This window comes from Sciurus vulgaris, assembly GCF_902686455.1.
Source record: "Sciurus vulgaris genome assembly, chromosome: 15".
Lineage (NCBI taxonomy): Eukaryota > Metazoa > Chordata > Mammalia > Rodentia > Sciuridae > Sciurus > Sciurus vulgaris.
Genome location: NC_136476.1, coordinates 77713110 through 77738318, shown reverse-complemented (window position 1 = coordinate 77738318; position 25209 = coordinate 77713110). Strand labels below are relative to the sequence as shown.

The window sequence follows — 25209 nt, the reverse complement described above, 5'->3', positions numbered from 1 at the left end:
CTGGCACACAGTTAAGTGCCAGCCACACGGCCACCATTGGGCTCTGTGCTGTTGTTGTTATGCTGGGCTAAGGAAAAGTGGCCTAGTGAAGCCAGAAGAGTGTGGGGGCAGGCGGGGAGAATAGGTGGGAACAGAGCAGCACAGTTGGGGGCTTTCAGGAATGTGAATACCGATAGTGCTCCTTCTTTAAGTCCTTTTCCTCATTGCTTTGGTAACTCAGGCCTCTTGTTTTGTAGTCTGTCGCCTTTTCTTTAAATTGCATAGCATCACCCATCAAGCAAATGGGGCCTCTGTCGCGGCAGAGATTTATCAAGTGACAGAGCTTGGCTACATGGTACTTATGTTTATTTTTAGCGACTTCATCCTCCAACTCTTTAAATTAGCTGCAGGCCTAATTTAAGGGACTTCTTTGGTGCATGGTTAGCATTTTCTTTCAGGGATGCCAACATGCACATTTGAAATCTGGTGGCAGAGGGGATGCATCTTGGCCATGTGGCAGGGGAAGGGACCTGCTTCCATCCCTTGGCCATGTGGCACTGCTGCCCACCAGACTTTCTTGCCCATCCACAGTTTGCCAGGAACATGGGCCAGGCTATACTCTGCTTTTTTATCCCTGTGTTCCAGTGGTGGCCGCCAAATCTCTGTAAGAAGTGTCTTCCACGTCGGCTCCCTGACCTTGCGCCTGTGCCTCTGCCCCAGTTCAGGTGACGTCCTCTTTCCCCTGGACCTGCAATTCTTGGACTTCAGCCTGCAGCAGAGCCACATGCAGGGCTCGCTGGAACAGGTTGCAGGCCAACCTGTTCCCACTCAGAGTTTCTTCGTCAGTGGATCTAGGCTGGAGTCCTCCAGCTACATTTCTAGCAAGATCTCAGGAGAAGCTGAGGCAGGGGACTCAGTGACCTCACCTTCAGAATGCTCAGTCGAGACTATTCCAGCAGCTTCCCAACGGCCCTACTCTCTCACTTTCTGCTGGCAGATCCATTCATCTTCCCACAGTTCTGATCTTGCCACTCCTCTCCTTGAAATCTACCGTGTTCTCATTGTCGCAAGCCATGCTGCGCTTCCCTAGAAGTCAAGCCTAAGAGCTGGCTGCCTGCTTGTGGCTCCACCACGTCATCTCCGTGTATGCGCCTGTCTTCTCCTGCCTGGTCACATGCTTCTGAGTCATAGGGACTCTTTCCATCTCGCCCAGAGACCTCTGGGATATGGGAGTGCTTGGGAATTTTTTCACAAATATATGATTGAGGACATGGAGATGGAAATCATTTCTCTGAAAATTCAAGCAAACCCCCTGAAACTAGAATTTGACCTCACAATATCCATATCTACCTCCTTACTTTGTTAATTTCTGGGAATGCATATAGTTCATTCATAAGAAGAAAGACTTGGTTCTGTTTAAATCCAATAGCATAAGAGTGATATAAGAAACTGATAGCGGGGCCTAAGTCATGGGGCCTCAGAGTCCAACAGTCCCAACTACAGCTCCTGAGCCCACAGCTGGTCATGTGAGCTTGGGCAGATATTTACCCTCGCTTGGCCTCAAATTCCTAATCTGCAAAATGGGAATCATTTCCACCTACCTCATAGGACTGTTATGAGAAGCAAGTGAGATCATAGAGGTAAATAACTTGGCACAATATGTGTGACATATAGTAGGTACCAATAAATGGTGACAATTTTTAACAGTAAGCTTTCCAGGCAAAATAGAGATAGGTGGTTTTTCACAAGAGTTTTAATGAAAAAAGAATTTCATTTTATTTGAAAAATGATAATAGATGGAACATGCCAGGATTCTTTCCCTTATTTTAATGAATCAAGGATATACCAAATTCAATTTTTTAAAAAATGATCCCAAAGGACTAGTAAGCTTGATTTATATTTTCTTTTCCAGTCACTTTTATTTCGTAAGCCCAACATTTCCATTAAAATGCTATTAAGTAAAAACAGGATTTTCAGTATTTGTGATGGCTTGGATCTCAATGTGATAATTGCAATTATCTCCAGCAAAGATACCATTTCTCATTGTTTTATTTCCTCTTATATATCAGCTACGTCTTTAGTGTATTCTTCCAGTTGAATAAAAACACTTCCCTCTGAATTTGTGGTTTGAAATCCATGAACATGACATCTGTGGCCATGAGGGCCCTATTTGTCTTGGGGTTATTAATTGAGATTCAGGAAGAATGGGGACTGATAGCGCTTGGTAGACACAGAAACCCTTGAAAGAAAGGTGAAATGATATAGGGCAGAAGCGGAAACAGACTCATTCTGCACTGCTCTGGGGGCAGGATGGGACACAGGCGGACTCCAGAGGCGACATTCTCTATCATGCTGTCGGGAAAAACCTGTCCAGCCTAGGCGGGGGGGGGGGGTCCCCATCACCACGGCAGCCCATGCTAAGGTCACCACCCTGGGCCACTGGCTGATTAAATGGCCCACTGGTGCTGACGTCACGTCTACCTGGGGTTAAATTTCTTCTCTAAAATGACATCATTATGGAAATGTCCTGGAACTAGATAGTGGTGGTGGTTACACAACATTGTGAATGCACTACATGCCATTGAATTGGATGTTTTGAAATGGTTAAGACAGTGGATCTTATGTTGTCTGTATTTTACACAACAACAAAATGATATCACTGGCCAGAATGATCTCCAAAGCTACTTGAAGCTATAATGTGTGATGCTTCGGAGAGAGGGAGCATCACTCGGGACAGATGGCTAGACTCTTTAATCAAACAACAGTCCATGTGAACACTAACGGAGGACAAATGGTTAATTACATTTTGGTCCAGGCTGAATTCAGAATATTGCATGTCCATGAGAAATATGCTCAGGAAAACATATAAATTCCAAAGGAAGGTGCTTGTAATTGCAAAAAGGATTTAACTTACACATAATGTTATCCTAACTATAAATATAGATAAGATACCAAAATATTGATAGTGTTAATCTCTGAGTTGTGGGATTAGAAATGACTTTGATTCCTTTATGCATTTCTCAACATGTCTACAAAAAACATGAATTACATTTATAATCTGAAAAATAAAGCTCTTTATCATATAAAATAAATAACAGCATTTAAGGTTTTGAAATCTGCCAGCATTTAAGGTTTTGAATCATGATGTGGCTTAGAATAAAGAGGTGATCAAATAGAAGGAGTGCTGGATCAGAAGAACTGATTTTTAATCCTGGCACAGTGTAAAGAGGTACTACGCCTTTCTGAGCCTCGGTTTCCCCATCTGAACAGGAGTACAGCCACAGTCTACCTCACAGACTTGCAGGAAGACAAAAGAGATCACAAATTTGGGACAGTCTACGACTGAGTCCTCTGAGCCATTTTCACTGTTACTTAGTGTTTTCAAGCTGCACATTTCCAAACCTTCCCTCGAACAAAAACTTCCCGAGTGCTTACCCTGTCAGTGACTGCCACTTATCCGGTAATTTAAGAGCTAGTTTACAGTAAGAGAGTGACTTTTTCTTTTTCCTCATTTTTCTTCCTATAACCTTAGTGGAGAAACACTTCATTTTATGCAAAAAGTAACCACCTGACTTTTATTTACTGTCCGAAGTTCAAGGTGACAATGACAAAACCATTTTTGCTGGAGGAAAATCTCTCATTCATGGGCACATTAGCCTCCTGGGAAATCGGATCTCTCCTCTGTGTAGGAGGGCGCTAGGAGGGGCGTTTGTTTCCCCGAAACCTTCTGCACTGTTGAACTTTGAAAGGGAGTTTCCTTTGTGCCACTCTGGTTCTGTCCTCTGCCTGTTCTTGCTTGGAGACAAGCACCAAGACCGCCTAGAAGCAGCCATGATCAGGACTTCTGGGACTTTCTATTCACATGAGGAAGATCTCTTTCCCAGAGGCTGGCTTCTCGGATTGGTATGAGGAGAGTACCAGCTGGGCTGGGCTGTCAAGCAAGGTCTCTTTACTGATCTTCTTTCCCATTTAAAAGGGCTCATAGGTCACGAAGCTTCACAACTTAGATGTTTTCTTTGGGGCTCACATTGCTATTAAAAGAAAACGTTCCCAATTCAACAAATTCAATAAAAAATTCCACAAGCACCTAATATGTGCCAGGTCTTATGGACATAAGAATTGAATGAGTTGTGACTCAGGCTTTCAGTCAGCTCACAAAAGGAGAGGCAGGCACAGAAATCATTACGGTGTGGGACAGGGGGAAGGGGGAGCACTCCCGAGGGCTGGGAGTGGGGCGGGGAAGGACGTCACAGCATAGTTAAGAAGACACCTTGGTGGAGTTTTAAGGGTGGGACAGAAGAGTACCAGGCAGCCAGAGCTGGGTAAACCAGGTACAAAGACACCAAATGGCCCGACCGGGGGACTGATGGCTTGCTTGCTTGGAATGGGAGTATTAGGCATAAGGCCATTTCATAAACAGAAGAAACAGCCTTGGTCAGGCCAATGGGCAGCGAGGCTGGAGGGACAAGTTCAAGGTCTGGAAAGGAATAGTGTGCCTGGCCAGGAGGGAACTGGAACAAGGAGGCCTGAGAAGAAATCAGGAAGGTCCTTGAGTGCCGGAACGATGATTAGACTCAGGAGTACTCAAGATAGTGTTAGCAAGGAAGTGGCCCCATCAGGCGTGCTTTAAACATGGCGGACTCAGGCCCAGGATGGAGGGCAGTGTGAGGAATGGGAAGGGCTGGGATGGGAGGTAGGGGTCCTGGCGCCACCGTCCAGCTGGGAGGTGGGAGATGATAAGGTCCAAGCAGGGCAGAGCAAGGGTTGGTTTCAGGCCCACGGAGGTGGAACTGGCCTCGGGGGCAGAGAAAGAGGAGGAGTTGCATCTACTTTAGTTGTTCCTGCCTGGGTAACTGGCAGATGGTGGTGACACTCGAGGAGATGTGGACACAGATTTGGGGGGAGGGGAAATGAAACGGTGGATCTGGAGGTGAGAAGAGCATCCGGAGCTGCAGGTGGATATTTAAGAGTTATTAGCCCCTAATTTTCTTGACTATGTGAATAATTTCAGAATAAAATATGCAGACTAAGGAATCACGACACTGTGAACGGTTTTTGTATGAGTTCCAAATAAGAAAACAGTTAAGCCAGAAAATGTAATTGTTCCTATTCCTAGAATTGGGTAACTGATGCATCCTTGCAAATTGTTCATTGAACTGTGCCTATGGCTTCTTGCCAGCCCTCAATGAGATTTTTATATTTCTTAATTATTCAATTACCACCCATAAGTAGGAGTTTGAAATCAAACCCAGTCTGCTCCGGAATGGAGTATTCTCTTGAAGTATGAATACAGTAAAAGAAGTTTTCCATATTGGGAAACCAGGCTGGCAGAATGGAGGCAGCATTAAGTCTCGGGTCCTGACTCTGCCCTGGGTTCAAATCCTTGTATACACAAGCTAAGTGAGCCTGGGCAGGTCACTTCTCTTGTCTGTAAAATAAAAATAGTGATGATACCTGCCCCCGAGGTTGTTGTATGTCTAAATCAAAGGAGAACTTGCAGGGGAGAGAGCTATATCATGAATTCCTTGTGTACTTCAGGTATCAGCAGCTCCAAAAACCACTGGCTGGGAAGGAAGACTCTCTGGACAGTGAGCTGGCTGGTGCCCCAGACACCAGTCCTGAAGCCCACCTGCCCTCCATTTGCCTCAAGCAGGTGTTCCCCAAGTATGCAAAGCAGTTCAACTACCTGCGCCTTGTGGACAGGATGGCAAATTTGTTTATCCGGTTCCTGGGAATCAAGGGGACAATGAAGTTGGGACCAACCGGTTTTCGTACCTTCATAAGGTCAGTGAGACCAACCTCCTGTGGGACTTTGGGTAGGGTGGAGTCCAATCCCACATCTGACTAGTCAAATCTCTCCAACTTCTCCTGGGAGACTGTGGTGCTGGATCAGTACCCCACCTGAAGTTGGATTGACCTACTGACTAGCACTGGTCCTGGAATGTAGTGATCTCTTATTTTTTGAATGAATTAATGAATGTTATATGACAACACTAATAACCTTAGATTCATGGTTAAAAACAATTGTTGTCTGCTATATTCATCTGTTTTTCATTACAACAACAAAATGCCTGAAGCTGGGTAACTTTGTAAAGCAAAGAGGTTTATTTAGCTAGCTTTAAAGGTAGAAAGTCCAAGATCAGTTGATCCCATTGGTGTGATCTCTGGTGAGGGCAGATGGTGTTATGGCAGGGGACCATGCAGGAGGAAAAGATCAAATTCAGACAGGAAGCTAGAGAGCAACTCATGGGTCAGGTTCAATCTTTTAACAACTCGCTCTGTCAAGAGCTAACTCAGTGCCCCACCAGAGCTACCTTGATCCCTTCCAATGACAGCCCAATAACCTAAGGACCTCCCATTAGGCTCCACCTCTAAAAGGTCCTGCCACCTCAACACCACCTCACAGAGGACCACACATCCCACACATGAACCCCTGGGGGAACATACCAAAACCATATTAATCATTGCTCCTTGGATTCAGACAGACCTTGTGCATCTTAATCTGGGATTCTCCAAGTGGTGCATGTCTGTGGGCTCAGCATTGATGAAGCCACAGCAGAACAACAAAGCGCATCTTTCCAAAGTGTCAATTTCAAGAAGGAAAAGTTAAATAATTCAGCCAATAAATAATTTAATACATTTGTTCTAGTATAAAAATAACATAGTTATATTATAGAGCATAATACAAAATTTGCATAAATTTTAAAGATAAAACATAGGATAACAAAGAAGTATTTTTGCTGCAACCTGTAAAGTAAGAAATTGCCTCTCATTTTCCCAAGATTAGTCATTAATTTGCCTCTACCCCGTGGGGCACTTTGGGGCAATAGAGAAGCACTTACTGGCTGTGTAACCCTAGGGTGGGTTCATGACTATCCCCGAACCTCCCAAGACTTTCTCCTGTTTTTCCTGTAAAATGGGGAGGAAGCCACCTATACCCTAGATTGCCTGTGTAAGTGACATTAGTTAAGAGTGCACAGAACCACATAGAGTGTGGCAAGTGAGCAATAAGGGTTAGTTTCTTCCTACAATGTTCAAAGAATTTCATGAAATTTTATGTATATTTGTGTAAACACACACGCACACACACACACACACAGCCCCACACAGTCAGGCGCAAAGTAGGTTCCCATTAAGTGTGTACCGGACACATGGCCCTGGATCTGTCCAGTATACAGGCATTGGCTTCAACAGGAATTTGCTCTTTGGCCACTAATTATGGCATGTATACCTCTAAAAAGTTCTCTGTGGGCCCTCAGTGTGGCTGTTTTCTCTTGTGGTTGATTTTAATAGTTCCACCTTGTACTTCAAAACCATTTTTTTGCCAAAGGTTTTCTCCAAATAAAGTTCATGGATTCTAACTAGCCCTGTCTGATATTCTTCATGGGATGGTAAACAGAGGTATTGGCAGAAATCTTTGCCAACTTAGTCAACCTGAAGCCGCATTTGCAGTGTGATTTTGAGAAGGACTTGGTGTTCATCTGGGAGGTGGCGGATGTTGAGGAAAGGAAAGTCAAAGAACCCTGGATTTGGGTTCAGATTGTCTGGACTGAGCATGTTACTTAACAGCTGTGTGACTTTGGGCAAATCCTTTCTTTTCTCTGAGTCTTAGTTCCTCAGTTGCAAAATGGGGATGATTATTCCTGCCCTGTGCTGTTGCTTCGAGGTTGGGATATAATATATAGAAAGCACCCGGCCCAATGCCTCTTTCATGGAAGCTGCTAATGTTAAATGGGAGGCTTAGGATTGTTACTTCCATTAGGCAGTGGGAATTTTCCAAAGTCAATGGGCGCATGTAACTATTTGCCCTAAAAACTTTAACTTAACATAATGCCCTCCGACTCATTTAGGAAATGCATTTGATTTACAGTAAAAGAGACCCATCTACAAATTGCTTAAATAGAGTAATTTTCTCTCATGTAACAGGAAGTTTTGCAATGAACCCAGGGTGGGTTAATGACTCCACAAAATGATCAATGTCTTGTTTTCTGTCTTTCTGTTCATCTATCCTAAGCTTCGGGTTTCCAGCTTCAGGGTTGTCTTATGGTCATAGGATAGTTGCTCGAAATCCAGTCAGCATAATTGAATTCCAGGCAGGAAGAGGGGAAAAAGAGCAAAGGTTTCCACCAGATGAATTAGACCCCTTTAAAATTTTCCTGGAAGCCATATCCAATGACTTCCACTTCCATCTTATCGACCAGTTACATAGGAAGCCGGGAAAATAGACCTTTTCTAACTGCATACTGCTATCCCATTACAGAGAAAAAGAGGTAGATAGTCCCTGTCCTTTGTGATTCTTGTGCCCTGGAACATAGAGAAACAGCTTAGGAACAAGGACACAGATCATGAGGCCATTTGAGGCACTGTGGAAAGACCCAGGGACCCAGGAGAACCATGAGACTGGGCGGGCTGGGTGCTTCTCTTACGTGACACTGGCACGAAAAAACAGCTTACCCGAGAATCTCAGCTGCCTGCCCCGGGTGGACTACTTATGGAAGGGCGAGAGGGCAGCACTGGGGAGCTGGGCACAGGCCCTAAGGGAAGGGCAGCTATCCGCCAGGCCTAGGGTCACTGGAGCTTCAGGTTTTTCAAAAGAAGCTGGACACACTGATTTTTATGTAAAATCTCAATATAGATAAAGGTTAAAGTTGACAATTCAAAAATTAATTTTAAGTACTCTGTGGATTCAATTAAAGCATGACAGCCCATGGAGGCCGTCAGTAGGTGACTTGTGGTCTGAGAGCCAAGGAGGACCTGTTACAAGGGCTGCTACATTTGTACACAGCATTGTAGAGAAAACAGAATTGAGAATGGTCCAAAGCAAAGCAGAGTCCCAACCAAACTGTTCTGGAAGGAAACGGGGTGATATGGAAACTATCACTGCCAATCTGTCTCTCTGGGATAGGATTTCTGATTTTCCTTCCCTTTGTTCTCCATAATTAAGAAAATTTGCACGAGAAACCCGTTCGTGTGACATTAGAGACTATTAGGTCCTGCAGCAATCACTTGCAATCTGTGGACAAGGCCATTCGTGGGAGCCACAGTGAACAGGAGAATGGAGAAGGGCGTCTTCAGGTGGGGACGAGCCACCAGAACAGCCGGACCCCGGCAGCGAGCCTCCCTCCCCACCAATTAGTGTCTGTCGCCACCCAGAATGCAGCAAGAAATGGACAAAATATTGCAAACTGCTGAGAGACTTTTTCCTTTTAAAATGCACCGAGAAATCCCAGCAGCAACTTGATGGTGAAGGACGATCGTCTCTGCCTTCAGGTTTATCTAGGTGCCGCCTGGCTGGCTAGGCTTACCCACCAGCATCTTCTCTCCCTAACAACGATTCTCTTTTCTTTCCCCCTTTGGTTTAAATTCTGCTTCATTATGAATTAATAGTAGCTATGCCATATGTTAAATCGAACCAGGGCCCTTCCCAGGAGCACTTCCAAAGAGGCGGGTTCCTTGGCGAGGTGACGCTCCTCGCATAGCTCCCACACGGCGGCAGAGGCTGGACTTGGCTTTCATCTGCGCTACCCACTCTTTCTCTCCACGCAGCTTGCAGGAAACGAGCGGGAAGCAAATAATAAACAGTCCGACTGAATTTACTTTCAGTGTCCGTCTCTCATAATGCACTGCATAGATCAGCAGTTTTCGGAGTGAATTATGCTAATGCCAGCCTCGCCATATTCTATTTTTCTCTTTCACCAAGAAATGAGAAATAAGGAGCCGTCGCTCTCTTGTCTAGACTTACGTCTGTCTAACCAGCTTTTCATGTCATTTCCTCGGAAGGCACTTAAGAGTAGCTCGTATTCGCACGCAATCGGCGCCTCCTGTTCTAACTTTTCTCTAAAATTTACTTAATAATAGTTCCTGGGGTGGGAAGGCTTCCCTTTCTCTGCGAAATGGAAATTATCTAATTGATTCTTCAACCTGAAAGCTTTCTTTGAGGGAAATGTGTTTTTGTGACCCTCCTTCCATGGGATCACTAATTTGGAGGGGCATCTGATGTAATTCACAAAGGACATTTTTCCAAACGTCGGAAGTTGACATCAATTTGCAGAGACTGCGTTTTCTGATGAAGGCAGCCGGGGGATTCAAGCATTTGCCCAAACCGGGTTTATTTCTGGGACGTGTAGCAGTGCCCCCCGCACCTGGAGCCTTCGCCTCACACGGGGCTGTTCGGCTTTGAAATCCTGACTGTCACCCTGCGGGCTTCTGATCCTGGGTCTCCCTTTGAATTAGAGAATGGCTTTTTCTCTTTCCCTTTCCCCCTTCTATTCCCTTTTATCATAAGGAGACATTAACATGCTTCCTAATGGGTAGCTGTAAGGGGTTTTATTCGCTCAGAGGCAACATGGTGCATTTGAATGTTCTAGAATAGAAGTGTAAGGAGCCTCGCTTCCCCCTCTGCCATTAACTCCTTGGTGACCTTGAAAAATCTCCCCTTCCCTGATGACCCCTTTGAGTCTGAGCCTGGAGTGTCTATGGCTTTTTAAAATGCATACATTTTAAACGAGAGTTGTCTTATTTTCCCTCCCCAGGTACTTAGATATGTGTTTTTGTCTTGGCTTTTAAAATAAATATTGACAATTTGTTAGCTTTTCCCTTACAGAAACCTCTCCAGGAAAAAAAAAAAAAAAAAAAAAAAAAAGCTTCTTTTTCCACAGAGAAAGATGAACACAAAAGAAATTCTATAAATAGGATTTTATGGAGTGGAAAAAGTTGGTTCCTAAATTTCCCATGAGATGTCAGTAGTTGTTAAGAGGAAATAGGGACAATCATTTCAAATCTTCCTATACTTGGCTCCTAATGAACTTGAATGATTTGTGATTTTCTTCGATCATATGTGCCCAGATTCTTTGGATTCCTAAAACAAAATAGACCCCCCAACCAAACAAAAATAAATCATTTCTTCAAACTGGTTCTAATAATAGAGGAGGGAGACAAATTGTCCTTTGCCACTTCCCTGTGTCTGCCAGGCCCTGAGCTTGTCCTTCAAAGGGCCTGGCATGGTGAGTCTCCTTCTCATTGTACTGCGAGGAGAGCTTCCCCCAATTCCTTGCTCAAGGTCACCAGAAAGCCAAGATTCAAACTCATACATACCTTTGACTCTAAAGGTGGTGTTTTCCAAGTCATTTCCAGCCTATCCTTCCCAGGAATTTTTCTGGTTTCTCATGTTACCATATTTTCTGGACTTCTCTTCAACTGAAGAATTCCTCCTCCCGCTCATGAGTCATTTGAAGAACTGCGTCCCAGAACATCAGGGAAACTGTTCTCAATGATTAGGGGCTTCCCAGCCTTCAGTTTTCACCCTGACTCTGAGATCACCTCTCCCTTCTCTGCATGGTATCGGAGACCCATCCAGCTGTGTCCTGCTACTGGACCCAGAGTACAATAGGAGCAAAAACCAGATTCTGTAATTGAGTTGATAGGTGAATTAAAAAAAAAAAAAATCATTCCAAAGTCTTGACATCTTTCCCTTAGAGTCATTCCCTGCTTGAGTCCTTTCTTTGGTGACCAGAGGGACAAACCTGGGAGGATCTGTCTCCATGGGACCTTGGTTGTCTTCCCCACCTCCCCCGACCTTCTGTCTCACAGCTGCCCAGGCCAGCAGGAGTGCTCTGGAGACTCCAGCCTGTCTGTTCCCTGGCCTGGGCCACCTCCCTTCGGCACCCAAGCCCACTATTCAATCCTCTAAGGGAATCTCACGATCTTGGGTAGATCCTGTTCCTTCTCCCGTGCCTCAGTTTACCCTTCACTGAGGGTGGGATTAGGAATATCAACCTCATTGTGTGGGTGGGAAGATTCCAAGAGCTCACAGGCAGGAAGGGGCCGGCATACGAATGGTGCCCAGGAAATGTCTCCAGAATCAAAATTCTTTTAAAGCATTTCCTGTCCACTGCAGCCAGCACGGACCCCTCCTTCCCCTGTCCTGGCAGCAGATGTTGCAATCAACTGTGTTTGCAAGCATCACAGAGGGGGATGAGTTACCTTGGAAAGGAGATAAATGGAGAATTCCCTTTGGTAAATTACGGCTCCTGCTAAAGGTTTGACACTTCTATTTTCTTCCTGTCAGAAAAAAATAACTATATACAGTGGTCAGTTTAGTTTCCCTTTTTATACTCCATTAACCCACAGAGCAAGCCAGGCAGCGCTCCCGTCCTGCGTCGGAGCGGGGAGTCCAGAGGACACGGATATGATAATTAGGGAAGACCTGTGGCCCTTTCCTAATGAAGCTTTGGAAATTAGCAGAGCAGTTTGTTATAGTACCTCGGAGAGACTGGCGCCTTGGCCCCCAGCAGAACCCAATAGAGATAGCTATCTCGGTGACAGGTGACGTGAGAAGCTCTGCGTCCACTGACATGTTGTTACTGGGGCTCAGTAACTGTGCTCTGATGTGCTTTGAAGTCTGCCGCTGCGACTTGTGATTGAAATACGGAGTGGGAGACTGGGAGGAAGCAGGCTGTGAATTGATGGCCTGGGAAATGTGACAGGTGGGAAGAGAAGGGATGAAGCTGGCAAGCACAGGTGCCAGTGCACAGGCACCGGCCTCCTCCAGGCACCCTGCTGGACACACTATGGCCAACGCTGTTGGGGGTGGGGTGGGTGTAGAGAGGGACCCTGGGATGCTCAATCCTGCCTGCCAGTCATGGGCCCTCATGGGCCCTTCCTGAGGGAGCTGTTCACATGGGAAGAAGACAAATGTGAACTCAGAGGAGCACTTTATCATTAGCTAGAGCAACAGACGTGGATGCATTTGAAAGGTTGAAAGCAGCATTGACAGTGGCTCAGCCAGCCCGACCAAGGCCCAGTGTCTGGCTCTCGGGATCCTGGGCTAATCCAGCCTGCCTGGGGCATGATCCTGCCCAGGAGTGTGGTGCACTGGTCCAGCCAGGGGCTGCCTCCAGTCTGGACAGAGAGCCCGAGCCCTCCAACCCAGATTCTTAGACCTGCAAGTTCCATAGCACCAGAATGGGCAGGGCTGCCCCCAGAAAGGTCAGCCTCGGGGGCCCTGCAGGGCCCAGGCAGTTCTGGCTCTGGGAGAGGAAAAGGGAAAAAGGAAGAGACATCAAGAAGGCCACTCACAGTGCTGTGGGCCTGCTAGGTGCCAGCCACTCCCTCCCTCAACAACCATGTGGACAGGTACTAGTATCTTCATTGTAGAGACCAGGAAATAAAGGCTCCAGGGAGAGTTAGGGAAATTACCCACAGTTAGGCAGCTAGAAAAGGCAGCAGAGCCAGGATTTAAACCCTGTCACCTGATGCCCAAGCCATGCTCCTTTCAGTAGGCCAAACTATGCCCCTCACTTCCAGATTCCCAAAAAGTTGGAGGAAGGAGGATTATAAACACCGCTTTTGTGGCTTAGGCAGGGAGCTCCATTGCTGACATCAGACCAAAAATCTGGTTACTTTGGCTTCCCTGCACCTTAACAAAAGGGACAATGGGGAGCTCCTGACCTTTCCAGACGGCTCCCCAGGAGCATGAGCCATCAGGGGGGTCCCAGCTATGTCAGTGCTGCTCAGCCCACACACAGGGGCGGGGCTCCGGCCTGTGCCACCCTGTTCCATCAATCTGGGGCTTAGTGTGGCTGAAGCGAATATTCTGGGGACAGATTAAGATGGGTCAAGTACAGCCCCTGTCTGGAGATTTGGCCTCAGGGATTCATCTAGTGAGGACCCAGCAGGGAACGGCTTCTGGACATCAGTGATGTCTTCAGCCTGGGCCAGCGTCATACTGTCATCACTGGGTCATCTGAGCATGACACAGGCAGCTGCCTGGACGCCAGCAGGAGGGGACAGTGACACACGCCCAAGGACTAATCGATAGGAAGATGGAGACACATGAACCAGGCTATTTTTTGAAATGTGGCCTTCTGTTCCCCTTTCAGAGCAGGCAGCAGCCTACATGGTCACGGAAGGTCAGTGTGACATGGTGACTGTAACAAAGTCTGCCTGTTTCAAAGGCAAGGGATTTGAAATCGTTTACTCAGGGCCGAGCATTCGCCAGCGGCAGAACCAGATTCTATTCAAGACTTGCCATTCTGATGTCCTTGCTCTCTCCAGTCCATTAGCCCCCAACTAACCCAGTGGCTGCACTTAGAGGGACCCACCACCTCTAGCCCCAGCCTCCATCCCAGCCTTCTCTCCCACTGTCCCCCACCCTCCATCAGTAGTTCCAGACACAGAACAACCCTGAGCAAAGACATTAGCTCAGTCAGTCTGAGCAGCTACCAAAAAACAACCATAGACTGGGTGGTACAAACAACGAGAACTGACTTCTCACAGTCTGGAGGCTGAGAAGTCAAGGTCAGGGGGCTGGCAGACAACAAATACATGAAAAAATGTTCCACATATTTAGCAATCAGGAAAATGCAAATCAAAACACCCTGAGATTTCATCTCACTCCAATTAGAATGGCAGTCATCAAGAATACAAATAGTAAATGCTGGTGAGGATGCAAGGATGCAGGAACACTTGCACATTGTCGGGATTGTAAACTAGTACAACCGCTGTGGAGATCAGAACAGAGGCTCCTCGAAAGACCAGGCATGGAACCACCATGTGATCCAGCCGTACCACTCCTCGGTATTTACCCAAAAGAACTAAAGTCAGCATATTGCAGGGAAACTCACAAACCCATGTTTATAGCAGCACAATTCTCAATAGCCAAGTTATGGAACCAGCCTAGGTGCCCATCAACAGATGACTGGATAAAGAAAATGTGATACACACACACACACACACACACACACACACACACACACACACACACAATGGAGTTTTACTCGGCCATAAAGAAGAATGAAAATATGTTTGCAAGAAAATGGATGGAAGTGGAGAATATGATAAATGAAATCAACCAGACTCGGAAAGCAAGGGTCATGTTTTCTTTCACATGTGGAATACAGAGAAAAAACAGGGGACAAAAGGAGAGTTCATGAAAATAGAAGGTAGACCAGCATATTAGAGGAAGGGGGTCAGGGGAAAGAAGGAGGGGAGGACAAGAAGGTACTGGGGAGTGAAATTGACCAAATGATGCTATATGCACGTACAAACATATCACAGTGAATCTACTATTACAAAATTATAATTCACCAATAATTTTTAAATTTTTTTTGGTAGCAGGGATTGAACCAGGGGCACTCAACTATTGAGCCACATCCCCAGCCCTATTTTGTATTTTTATTTAGAGACAGGGTCTCACTGAGTTGCTTAGTGCCTTGCTTTTGCTGAGGCTGGCTTTGAACTTGAGATCCTCCTGCCTCAGCCTCCAGAGCCGCTGGGATCATGGTGCCAGCTGATGGGTGTCTGTGCAAGTCTCGTTTCCAACTTGCAAATGGCTGCTTTTCTGTGGATCCTCATCCAGTGGAGAGCAGAGAGAGAGCAAGTCCTCTCAGGTCTTTTCTTACAGGGACACTAGTCTTGTCCCTGTGTCTCCACCCTTGTGACCTAATCAGCCCCCAGAGGCCCCACTTCCTAATACCTCCATGCTGGGGTGATAGGATTTCAACCTATGTATTTTGGGGGGACACAAACATTCAGCTCTCAACAGGCCTGGAGGAAACACAGGGCAGGTGGGTTTCAGTTTGGTAGTAACCCATTCGCTCTCCTGTCTCTGGCAGGAACTGCAAACTCAGCAGCAGCAGCTTGTCCATGGCTGCCGTGGACATTCTGTACATCGACATCACCAGGAGGTGGAACTCCATGACCCTGGACCAGCGGGACTCAGGTAGGTACCTGAGACCCTTCGCCCTGTCCCTGTGGAGTTCCCACAGATACGGGGCAGAGGCACACCCCTTTTGTTTCTTCTTATTAAGGGGGAAGGAGGAAGATGAGCCGAGCCCCACTAGATATCATTCCAGGAATGGAGCCAGATTGAAATTCCAGGGCACTGTTTGCTACCAGGGCTGTGACCCGCGTCCCCACCCCCCATTCTGGTTCCATCATTAACGTTCCTTGCCTTTGCAAAACGCTTCCCCGCCAGGTGTGTGAGGGACACTCAGCAGTTCATTGGTTCTCTCATTGCTAGCACACACGCAGTGAGTGTGGGGAGACTGGAGTGGACAGCAGTTGGCTCTGGCCAGGAAGGAGCTCAGTGTAGAGGTGGAAGGCTGATGGGAAATGGCACTGGCAAAGTCTGATGCAGGCTGGGATGGAGAGAAGCTCAGAGAGGCTACCAGGAAGGCCCTCATCCAGGGAGGGCCAAGGAAGACCTCTTAGAAGGGTGTGCAGGATGAGCCAGTGTGCGGGATTGGGACAGACACTTTGGCAGGGCTGTTGTCCAGCGTCCAGGCCATTGAGCTTAGGCCACCCCAGCTGGCTCAGATGGGATGGAGCCAAAAGGGAAGGGAGAAGTGGATGGGGTTGTGGGAAGTCTCAGATGCCATGCCTTGAATCTGCCCTTGAGGATTCTGTAGGAGAATCCACCTCGGGGTGGACAAGCTTCCTACCTTTCTGCTCATAGAGGGTGTTCCTCTAAAGAGTTGCAGTGACCGTAACTGATGTTTGTACAGCTCATCACAAAGCTGCAAAGTCCTTCCATGCACATTCCCTCATTAAGTGTTCCTGTGACCCAGTGTAGAAGGCATTGTGAGCCTCATTTCACAGATGAGTAAACCATAGCTCAGGTGACCGAGATCACGGTGACTGTGAGCCAGCAGCACCCTAGCACCATGCTCCTCCTCTGACACTGGCTTCCCTGAGAAAGGGATGCACAGAGGAAGGTCGAGATCCAGATTGGAAGTGACTGTGCCATTTCGTGCCAACCAAGTCCTTTCACCTCCGAGTTTCAAGTTCCTGTCTGTAAAATGGCACCAACCATGCCTGCCCTCAGGAGTTGCCCGAGGTCTCGTGTGACCGTGGCTCTGAGAGCATTGGGGGTTGTCACTGACCAGACAGAGGAATTAATCTTATTAGTAGACTCCGTGTGGGGAGAATCCTAGGAAAGAACTGTCGGACAGCTGGTGCAGACCCATGCCCACGTGGGCTAGAAACCTCCCACCACAGCAAAGCAGCCCTTCCTTCAGGGTTCTGGTGCTCCGAAATCATTTTCTGCTTGGCTTCATGTTTGGTAATGTTGTTTGGTAATGATGCTGCCAGTACCAGTCATTGGCCATCTCCTATATGCCAAGCACCCATGAGTGACTTTACATGTGCGGCCTGGGCTAGAATTCTCCTGGAGGTAGGTCTAATTGCACCCATTGCACAGAGAAAGAAACTGAGGCTCAGAGGCCTGGGCTGGTGGATAAGACTCAAACTCCTGGCCACCTGGGCTTCCCTTTGGGGTCACTTCCTCCTACTAAGTCAGATGACCACAGAGCTCTCTGCTGCTCCCATTTCTTTAAGTCAAAAGCAAAAGTCAGAGAGGACCAAGAGTCACGGATCCACAAGGTGAGTGCTTCCTTAGCGTCTCTGCAGGTGGCAATCCCCTTGCAGCCTCCCCAGCAACCAGGAGAGGCGGGAGATGAGCAGCCTGCAGGAGAAGTAGGCAGATTAATTATCATCTCGAGGACCAAGCAGGCTCATGTGACAGGAGAGCAGCGGCATTTTTGCTAACGCCTTCAGAAAGTGAAGAAGTGTTGCTCTAGGAGTTGAACACAGGGTGTCATCGCAGGATCCTATGGAGGGGGCCAGCTGAGGGGGTGGGGTGGCAGTGGGATTATTAAATATTGAAATTGATCAGGAGTCCCAGCAGGAAGCTATTTATCATGTTTTATTGCTTCAAACTAGCATTACCATCTGGCCCATTGTTAATTCCAAGTAGCTTTTCGTGTTTTGTTTGCCTCTTAAATTGCTCTCTGTATGTGGAATCCACCAGGACTGTCCACAGTACAGGCTCCCCTGAAGTCTTCTGGGATCTGCCGGGGTCTCTCCTCTCTGCTGACCAAGCCAAGGAAATGAGAAAAATTCATATTTTTAGTAAGAGTGAATGTGGGGCTAGGATCTTCCAGGCCTTTTGCATTTCTTGGCCCCTGAATGTGTGAAGTAATAATCTTTGGTCATGATGGCACTTTTGAGATCACTGTGTACGCACATATATGGCTGCTAATTCTCACAGCAGGCTTGGAGATGAGTAGTAGTGCCCCATTTTACAGATGAGGATCCTGAGGTTCCCAGAGCAAAAGTAGCTTGTCTACAATCTTATAACCAGTGAGTAGCAAAGGCAAGATTGGAACTCAAGCATCCTGGCCCCTGGCCCCGGGTGCTGTCCCCAATCTATGGTCATAGCAGGCATTACTTGTTTGCCTGAGTAACTGGGGAGGGGACACAAAGACAGGGAGGCAAACTAACGATAATCCTTCGTATAATTTAAAGATCAGGAAGAGAGGATTGTGAATGTTCTCACAACAAAGACATGGTGAATGTTTAAGGTGATGAATATGCTAATTACCCTAATTTGATGATTACCCAGTGTGTACATGTACAGAAACGTCACAGTGCACCCCATAAATACATGCAAATATTATTACGTGTCAATAGAATACTTCTTTTAAAAGTCAGCTCACCCGGCACAGGGCCTGCAGGGGGCATAGAATGGGGTATGTGGGCTGCCTCCTTCACACTCCTCTCTCCCTTTCCTTCATCCTCTGGGCTTGTATCCTGTTTCCATTGCTACTGAAAGGAAGTAGTGGTGGGGGCTAAGAAGTAGGCTGGTAATACAGCCGGGAACAGGAGACTCTCTGTACCCTCGGGCACAGGGAACCTGACCATGCTGTCTGACAGCTGGTACTGGCCAGGGCCCATTCTTTCCTCCTTCTCGAGTCTGGTCCAACTCCCTTGACTCTCAGGAAGAAGAAGCATCTGCAGCCAGTCACCTTCCTAGGTCCACTCAGGAAGCTCTTGGAGAGCAAGAGAAGAAGTCTGTGGTTGGGTGGTGTCAGCAGAAAGACTGTGTCAGGAGAAAGAGCAGAGGGTTCTTGCTTCCTTAGGCCCCCAGATCCAGTTGAGTGCTGGTCAGGAGGAGTGGGCACAGAACAGTGGTTTCCAGCCCAGAGCTGCTGTGTGTTGACAAGAAAGAAGACTTTGGGGCTGGTGTGGCTCAGGGGTAGAGTGTGTTCAGCATGCAAGAGGCCATGGGTTCCAGCCCCAAGACCAGGGACAAAGGAAGGGAGTGTTTGAAGGATGGCGGAATGGCTCTCATTCTTAAAGGACATACACTCTTTCAGTCATTCAACAAATAGGCAATGAAAATGTCACCTGATATTGTGCCCCGTGGAGACATAAATTGCAGATTCTAGTTTGTTAAGGAAATAATTGTAATAGAGACCACTTACTGGACATTTACTCTGTGACAGAAGTGAAAAATGTTTGTTATGAATTATCTCATATCACGCTCAGTCTTCTAAGGGTTATTATCTCATTCAACAGATGAGAAACTTGAGTCTTACTAAGGCGAAATTAAAAAGATGCTGCAAGACATTCAAAGCCTTACCGTGGGGGACCCTGGGACTTGGTCCAAGATCATTCTGACTGCAGAGCTCATTTGCCCTTTACATTATCCCCACTGTCTCTCGGTCACACAGTGCATTGCACAGTTGATAATCATCCTGGGGTATGACCAGAGCTGTCAGGGGAAGCTGTGGGGCTGCTGTACAAGTACACACACAAGGCCCTTAACCTGTGTATCTGTAGCCTCGAGGGCCTGGCACCTGGCCTACAATGGGCAAAGGCATCCCTTCCAGGGCCCCGCAATTGTTCAATAAATAGACAAACACCCAAATAAACGGTTCCCACCTCCTCAAAGCAGACAATTCCAAGTGTGAGGATAGTCTCGGGTGACCTTAGTGACAGGTCTCCTTTCCCACCCTAATGTAAGATGCTAGCCCTTTTTCTAAGGATCGTCCCCTCTCCCAGCACCAGCTGGGTCAAAGTGCTCATGCATCTCCCTTTCCCCGCCAGAAGCAGGCCCAGACCTCCTTGGCCCTAAGGAGACTAGTGTGCCCGCCCCAGGGGTCACCACGTCCCTAACACTTAAGACCATTGTGAGCAAAGATGACCTGTGTGAGGAGAACTTGCTATTGAAATGGAGAAAGGAAATGGTACTGAGGAAAGATCGGTGAGGAAAAACACTAGCGAGAGAAATCACGCACGTGGCGCAGTCTAACCTCAACCCATTGTTTTAAGCAGACTCATTTTTAATTGCTGGTTTTCTACTGGACCTCAAGTGGGTAGAATTGCAGTGATCAGCGTCCTTGGCTCATGAGATCCTTCCAGCATGGCCCATGCACACCGTGCTCGTACATAGTTTTTTTAATGATCTATTTTTAATAATGGAATAAACATCCACAAACTCACCACTCAAAAAGAAAGCTGGCGGTTGACAAGAACCTGCTCTAACATGTGGCTCCCTCCCCCACCCAAGGAACCCTCATCTGCACTGCGTGCTCACCTGCCCTAAATAGGTTGTCTTCATCTCTCCTCAGAGACCATTCAGGAGCTTCATGGGCCTTCGTAATGTGGTCTCACTTTTCCCGCATGCCAATGCAACTGTCATTTTTTTTTAAATTAAGGATTTTAATTTCTAATTCTAGAATTTCCAGCAGAACGCAGAAATCTAAATGAGGGTATTATCAGTAAAACTGGGGGTCATAGCCCTCTCCCAGCCAGAACCAAATGAGGAAACAAATTTGGTGGTGGAGATGCAGTTGGTTCATGTAAATTACTCTCACGAGTTCCTTCTTATCATGGAGACTTTGCCCTTAACTCCTTCAAGAGTAGCATTGCACATCTCAGGGGGAGAGATGAGAATGGCATCAAGATCAGGCAATCAAAGACGCTGTCCCTGATGTCGGAGAGACGTGAACAGTTTGCCTGCAAAGGGAACATTTGAGCCCAGTCTCTGGGCATCTTGTCCATCTAGCACCTGGCATCTGGAGACTTCTCAACCTGTATTGTCTTTGCAGCCAGGTGTTTTGCTGCTTTAAGAAAGAAGCTAAAGGTCTCTCCCAGAAACCAATGAAAACATGATTGCAAAGGAAGGAAAAATGGATTGGGGAGTCTCCCCACCCCCACACACCACCACTTCCCTTGAGAGCACAGAAGGCACATGCACACACCTTGCTTAGAGAGGGAAAGCTAAGAAAGCATAGTTTCACGTCTGATATATACTAGGGACTCTTTGATCAAAATAAGAAATGATTCTTCCACTGCTTGGTGAACGCTGAGCTACACGCCCACCCTCCTGGGGCTGTGTTGGTTTGATGGGAATCTACTGGAAACCGTGGGCTCTGGATTCTAACAAACCTGACTTTGAACCTGGGCCTGATAACTTGGTAGTTAGGTGAGCTCAAGTGAGCTGCAACTTCCTCTGAGCCCCATGTTCATCATCTGTGGAAATAACAACGGTGCCCACCTCACTAAAGTCCTCTCACAGAGGAATGAACACATGGGAATCGCTGAGAATAGAGCCTGCCCCTGTGCCCAGCACACGGATCAGGATTGCGCTCATGTGCTCTCCCTGCACACCCTTCTCAGGAGTTGCATCCTGGGCACCCACTCCTGCCAGGTCTCTGCAGGTGCTGGGGACAGAGACAGAAAGGAGGAACTGTCTCACACCCTAGCCAAGGGTGAGTCGTGGTTGCAACAAACTCTGCTTTGACAAGAGTCCAGACCTCCTCACCCCAGGGGCTCCCATTAGTCTGGGAAGAGGATCCTGTGCAGCAGTGGGCACTCCCTGCCTCCGCCTAGCTGTGGCAGGTGCCAGTCCTCTCCCTGAGTCACCTTTCAACTCCGAGCTGACCACCAAACTCAGGCAGCAGTCGGGCTCACCACTCCAACTCCAGGGGAGAATATCCGAGTGACTGAGGGACTCACAGACTGGCCTCCTGACCCCTCTGTAGCCAACCAGTCTCCTACTAGCCAGAGTGACCAGCCGCCTCAGCGGTCCTCTGCCTGGGCCCTTGCCCCTGCTGGAAACCAGCCCCCCCCCAGCTCACCCCGGCACAGGACACCTTTGGGGTATCCTCAACCCCAGGCAGCCTCACTCCTCGGCCGCACCAACAGCCAGGGCTGCCCCTTAGTCATGCTGCCCATTAAATTTGGGAAGGAGGAGGTAGCACATGCCCTCAGGTCGGACTAACCTCCTCCGGAGCTCTTCCTACCGATGCCTAGCACTGTGCCTGGAGCACAGTGGGTGTTCCACACGCACACAGCGGTCGGGCAGGTGCCAGACCACAGCAGCCAGGCGGTCCTGGGAGTGTCTGAGTCTCTGCCATCCCTCGCCAACTTTCCTCAGTCGACTTATGCAAATCATCCGACGCCTGCACTTTCATCAGCTGGAATGAGCCCCAACTGAAAAGTATGTGGTTGCCGATGTACTGAAATATTTAGAAGTATTTTTACTTGGAATGCTTAGCGAAGCCTCCCTTATACATATACATGGATCCCCCGCCCCTCTGGATGGGGGGCCTGGAGAACTAGGCCGGCCTCCCGCAGCGCCTCGTGGAGGTGTCTGGCACCAACGATGTTCTTCAGCCTTGAAACCATGTTGCAGTCAGATGGGCCTCTCTGGATGTGTGCCCTACACGCTCATAAAGTAGTCAGCGTCAGAATTATTTTTAATAAAAGCGAGGGAGCCAACAGAAACGCCAGCCAGCCCTACCCCTGCCCAGAAGCTGGGCTTCAAACACAAGCCCTGTAAGATGTCCTGTCCCCAGGCTGCTTCCAGGGGATGTCTTCCCATCCACTGCTGCCCAGAAGCCAGCTGAGCACCTGTCCTTCCTCATCCTCAGTCACCTGGAGGGTGGAGAGAACAGGTCTCTGCCCAACATCTGGACCATCCCCCAGAGGTAGACAGCAGAGGGAAAGCCGAATTCCTTTTCAGTTCTCCTCTTGACCCTCCTCGCACTTGCTGCCTGCCATCCTCAGCTCCTGCAGGAATTTAGACGACACTTGGCATCCCTGATCAACACCTGCCCCTGACCTTCAGGGAGCCCTTGGTGAAGGAGCCTAGGTGGCCTCAACAGAGGCTCAGGATACCGGCCTTGGCTTGTTGTCAGGGTTCAGGAAGGAAGCATATGCCTGGCTCCACTCTTGGCTCTTTTTTTAAAAGTTTTCAGCTTGCATCCTCATCCCTGATGTGTGTATGCTTTGCAGATCACAAAATGGCCTCCAAGCCCTCCTATCCACTGAGTACCCACTCCTGGTGAGCCAGGCCTTGCTCATGACCCCATTCACAGAGGAGGAAACTGAGGGTCAGAGGGGTAAAGAGACCCCTCAAGCAGCCTGCTAGGGACAGAACAGGAAGCAGCCCAAGTCTCCATTTGTGTGGTGACAACACTCATAAGCTCATGATGATGAAGGACCATATTGGTCGGCAAGTGTCCCCAGACCCGGGAGCTGGGCAGTGGGTGAGACAGTCTGGTCCTGGTGCAGGGCAGCAGAAAGCATGATGGATGTGGCTAAGAAGCACCTGCGAGGCGCGTCCCAAGCCCCGCCCACCTGCCCCTCCGCCAGCGCCAAAGGGGCGAGTGCCACATTCACACCACCTCATGCTACAAAGCGCTGGCTGGATGCTCCCGCCTGTGCCTGGGGGCGGGAGATTCCCCTAGTCCCCTGTTTAAAGCTGAAGAAACAAGGACAAGCAGATGAGGGGCCACCTGCAGTGGCACCCAGCTAGTAGGTGGCAGTGTCTGGACCAGGAAGCAGGTCTCCTCACTAAATCTTCGCCCACCACCTAGGCACCTGCCAGTGTTGACCCAGATGCCAGCCACATTTATGGAGCGCCGGTCGTGCTCCAGGTGCTTCTAAGTACTTTTCCAAAAGATTAGACTTTATTTCATTAGAACACAGGGCAGACAGTCCAGAGAACACCCCTCACCACTTCCCCATACAAGTTTCCCCTAAAATACCCTCTTGTGTTATTGTGGTACGTTTTTTCACAATGAGTAAAGATCGGTGTATTATTATTGACTAAAATCCATAGTTTACATTAAGGTTCATTCTTCAAACGGTTTTATGGGTTTTGAGAAATGCACTACGCCATGTATCCACCATTACAGCATCAGACAGAATAGTTTCACTGCCCTAAAAATCCATGCGCTCTACCTGTTCATCTCTCCCCCAATCCCCTAGCCACCACTGATCTTTTCACACTCTATGGCTGTGTCTTTTCCAGAGTGACATATTGTTGGAATCAGTATTGAGCCCTTTCAAACTGGCTTCTTTTACTTAGCAATACACATTTAAGTTCCTCTATGTCTTTTTATGACTTCATAGTTCATTTCTTTTATCTCTGAATAATGGTCCATTGAAGGGGTGTACCACAATTTGTTAGTCGATTCACTTATTGAAGGGTATCTTGGTCGCTTCCAGGTTTGGTAATCATGAATAAAACTGCTATAAATATTCGTGCACAGGTATTGTGTGGAACATAAGTTTTCAATACGGTTAGGCAAATACCCAAGAATGTGACTGTTGGATCATATGGTGTGATGTTTACTTTTAGGTGTCAGCTTGACTGGACTAAGGAATACCTAGAAAACTGACAAAGAATATTTCTGGGTGTGTTTGTGAGGGTGTTTCCAGAGGTTAGAATGTGAGTGGGTGGACCAAGGGGTGAAGATCTGCCCTCCATGTGGGCAGGCACCATCCAATCAGCTGGGGGTCCAGATGGAACAAAACAGGCAGAGGAAAGGCCATTTTCTCTCTCTCAACACTGCCTGCCCCCCGCACCTCCTGGAACTGGGACTGTCTTCTCCTCCTGCCCTTGAACATCAGAACTCTAGGGTCTAGCCAGGAGGGGTGACATACATCTGTAATCCCAGCAACTCGGGAGGTTGAGGCAAGAGGATCCGTTCAAAGCCAGCCTCAACAACTTAAGCAAGGCCCTGAGCAACTTAGCCAGATCCTGTCTCAAAATATTAAAAAGAGGGGTGGAGACAGGGGTTGTGGCTCAGTGGTTAAATGCCCCTGGGTTCAATCCCCAGTACCAAACCAAACCAAACCAAAACAAAAAAACAAAAAAGCAAACAACTCCAGGCTCTCTAGCCTTTGGATGCCAGAATTTACACCAGCACCCCGCCCCTGTTCCCCTATTCTCAGGCCTTTGGTTTCAGACTAAGAGTTACCCCATCACGTCCCTGGTTCTGAGGCTTTCAGACATGACCATGCTATTGTCATCCCAGGGTCTACAGCTTTTAGACGGCCTGATGTGGACTCCTCAGCCTCCATAGTTGCATGACCAATATCCCTAATAAATTCCCTCTCCTTTCATCTATCTATGTCCTATTGATTCTCTCT

General features: G+C 47.8%; 2 protein-coding genes across 7 annotated transcripts in view; one reads left to right on the top strand and one right to left on the bottom strand.

Annotated features, from left to right (window-relative positions):
* The window catches only part of TTLL11 (tubulin tyrosine ligase like 11), a 234160-nt gene that overhangs the window by 182128 nt on the left and 26823 nt on the right, over positions 1 to 25209 (top strand). For 5 of the 6 annotated variants that reach the window (XR_013759706.1, XR_013759707.1, XM_079113775.1 and 2 more), the window contains 2 exons: positions 5518 to 5763; positions 15594 to 15700. Coding sequence is in view for 3 of the 6 variants with exons in the window: in XM_079113775.1 (XP_078969901.1) it covers positions 5518 to 5763; positions 15594 to 15700 (353 nt within the window). In the remaining 3 variants the exon portion in view is untranslated. Of the gene's footprint in view, positions 1 to 5517; positions 5764 to 15593; positions 15701 to 25209 lie in introns of those variants that run through there. The other variant, XR_013759708.1, reaches the window with a different exon arrangement.
* Positions 11943 to 25209, bottom strand: part of DAB2IP (DAB2 interacting protein) — a gene marked incomplete at its 5' end in the record, with an annotated part of 238162 nt that continues 224895 nt past the window's right edge. The window contains one exon of the mRNA XM_079113736.1: positions 11943 to 11961. Within this exon, the coding sequence (XP_078969862.1) occupies positions 11958 to 11961 (4 nt within the window). The 3' untranslated portion in view covers positions 11943 to 11957. The remainder of the gene's footprint in view (positions 11962 to 25209) is intronic.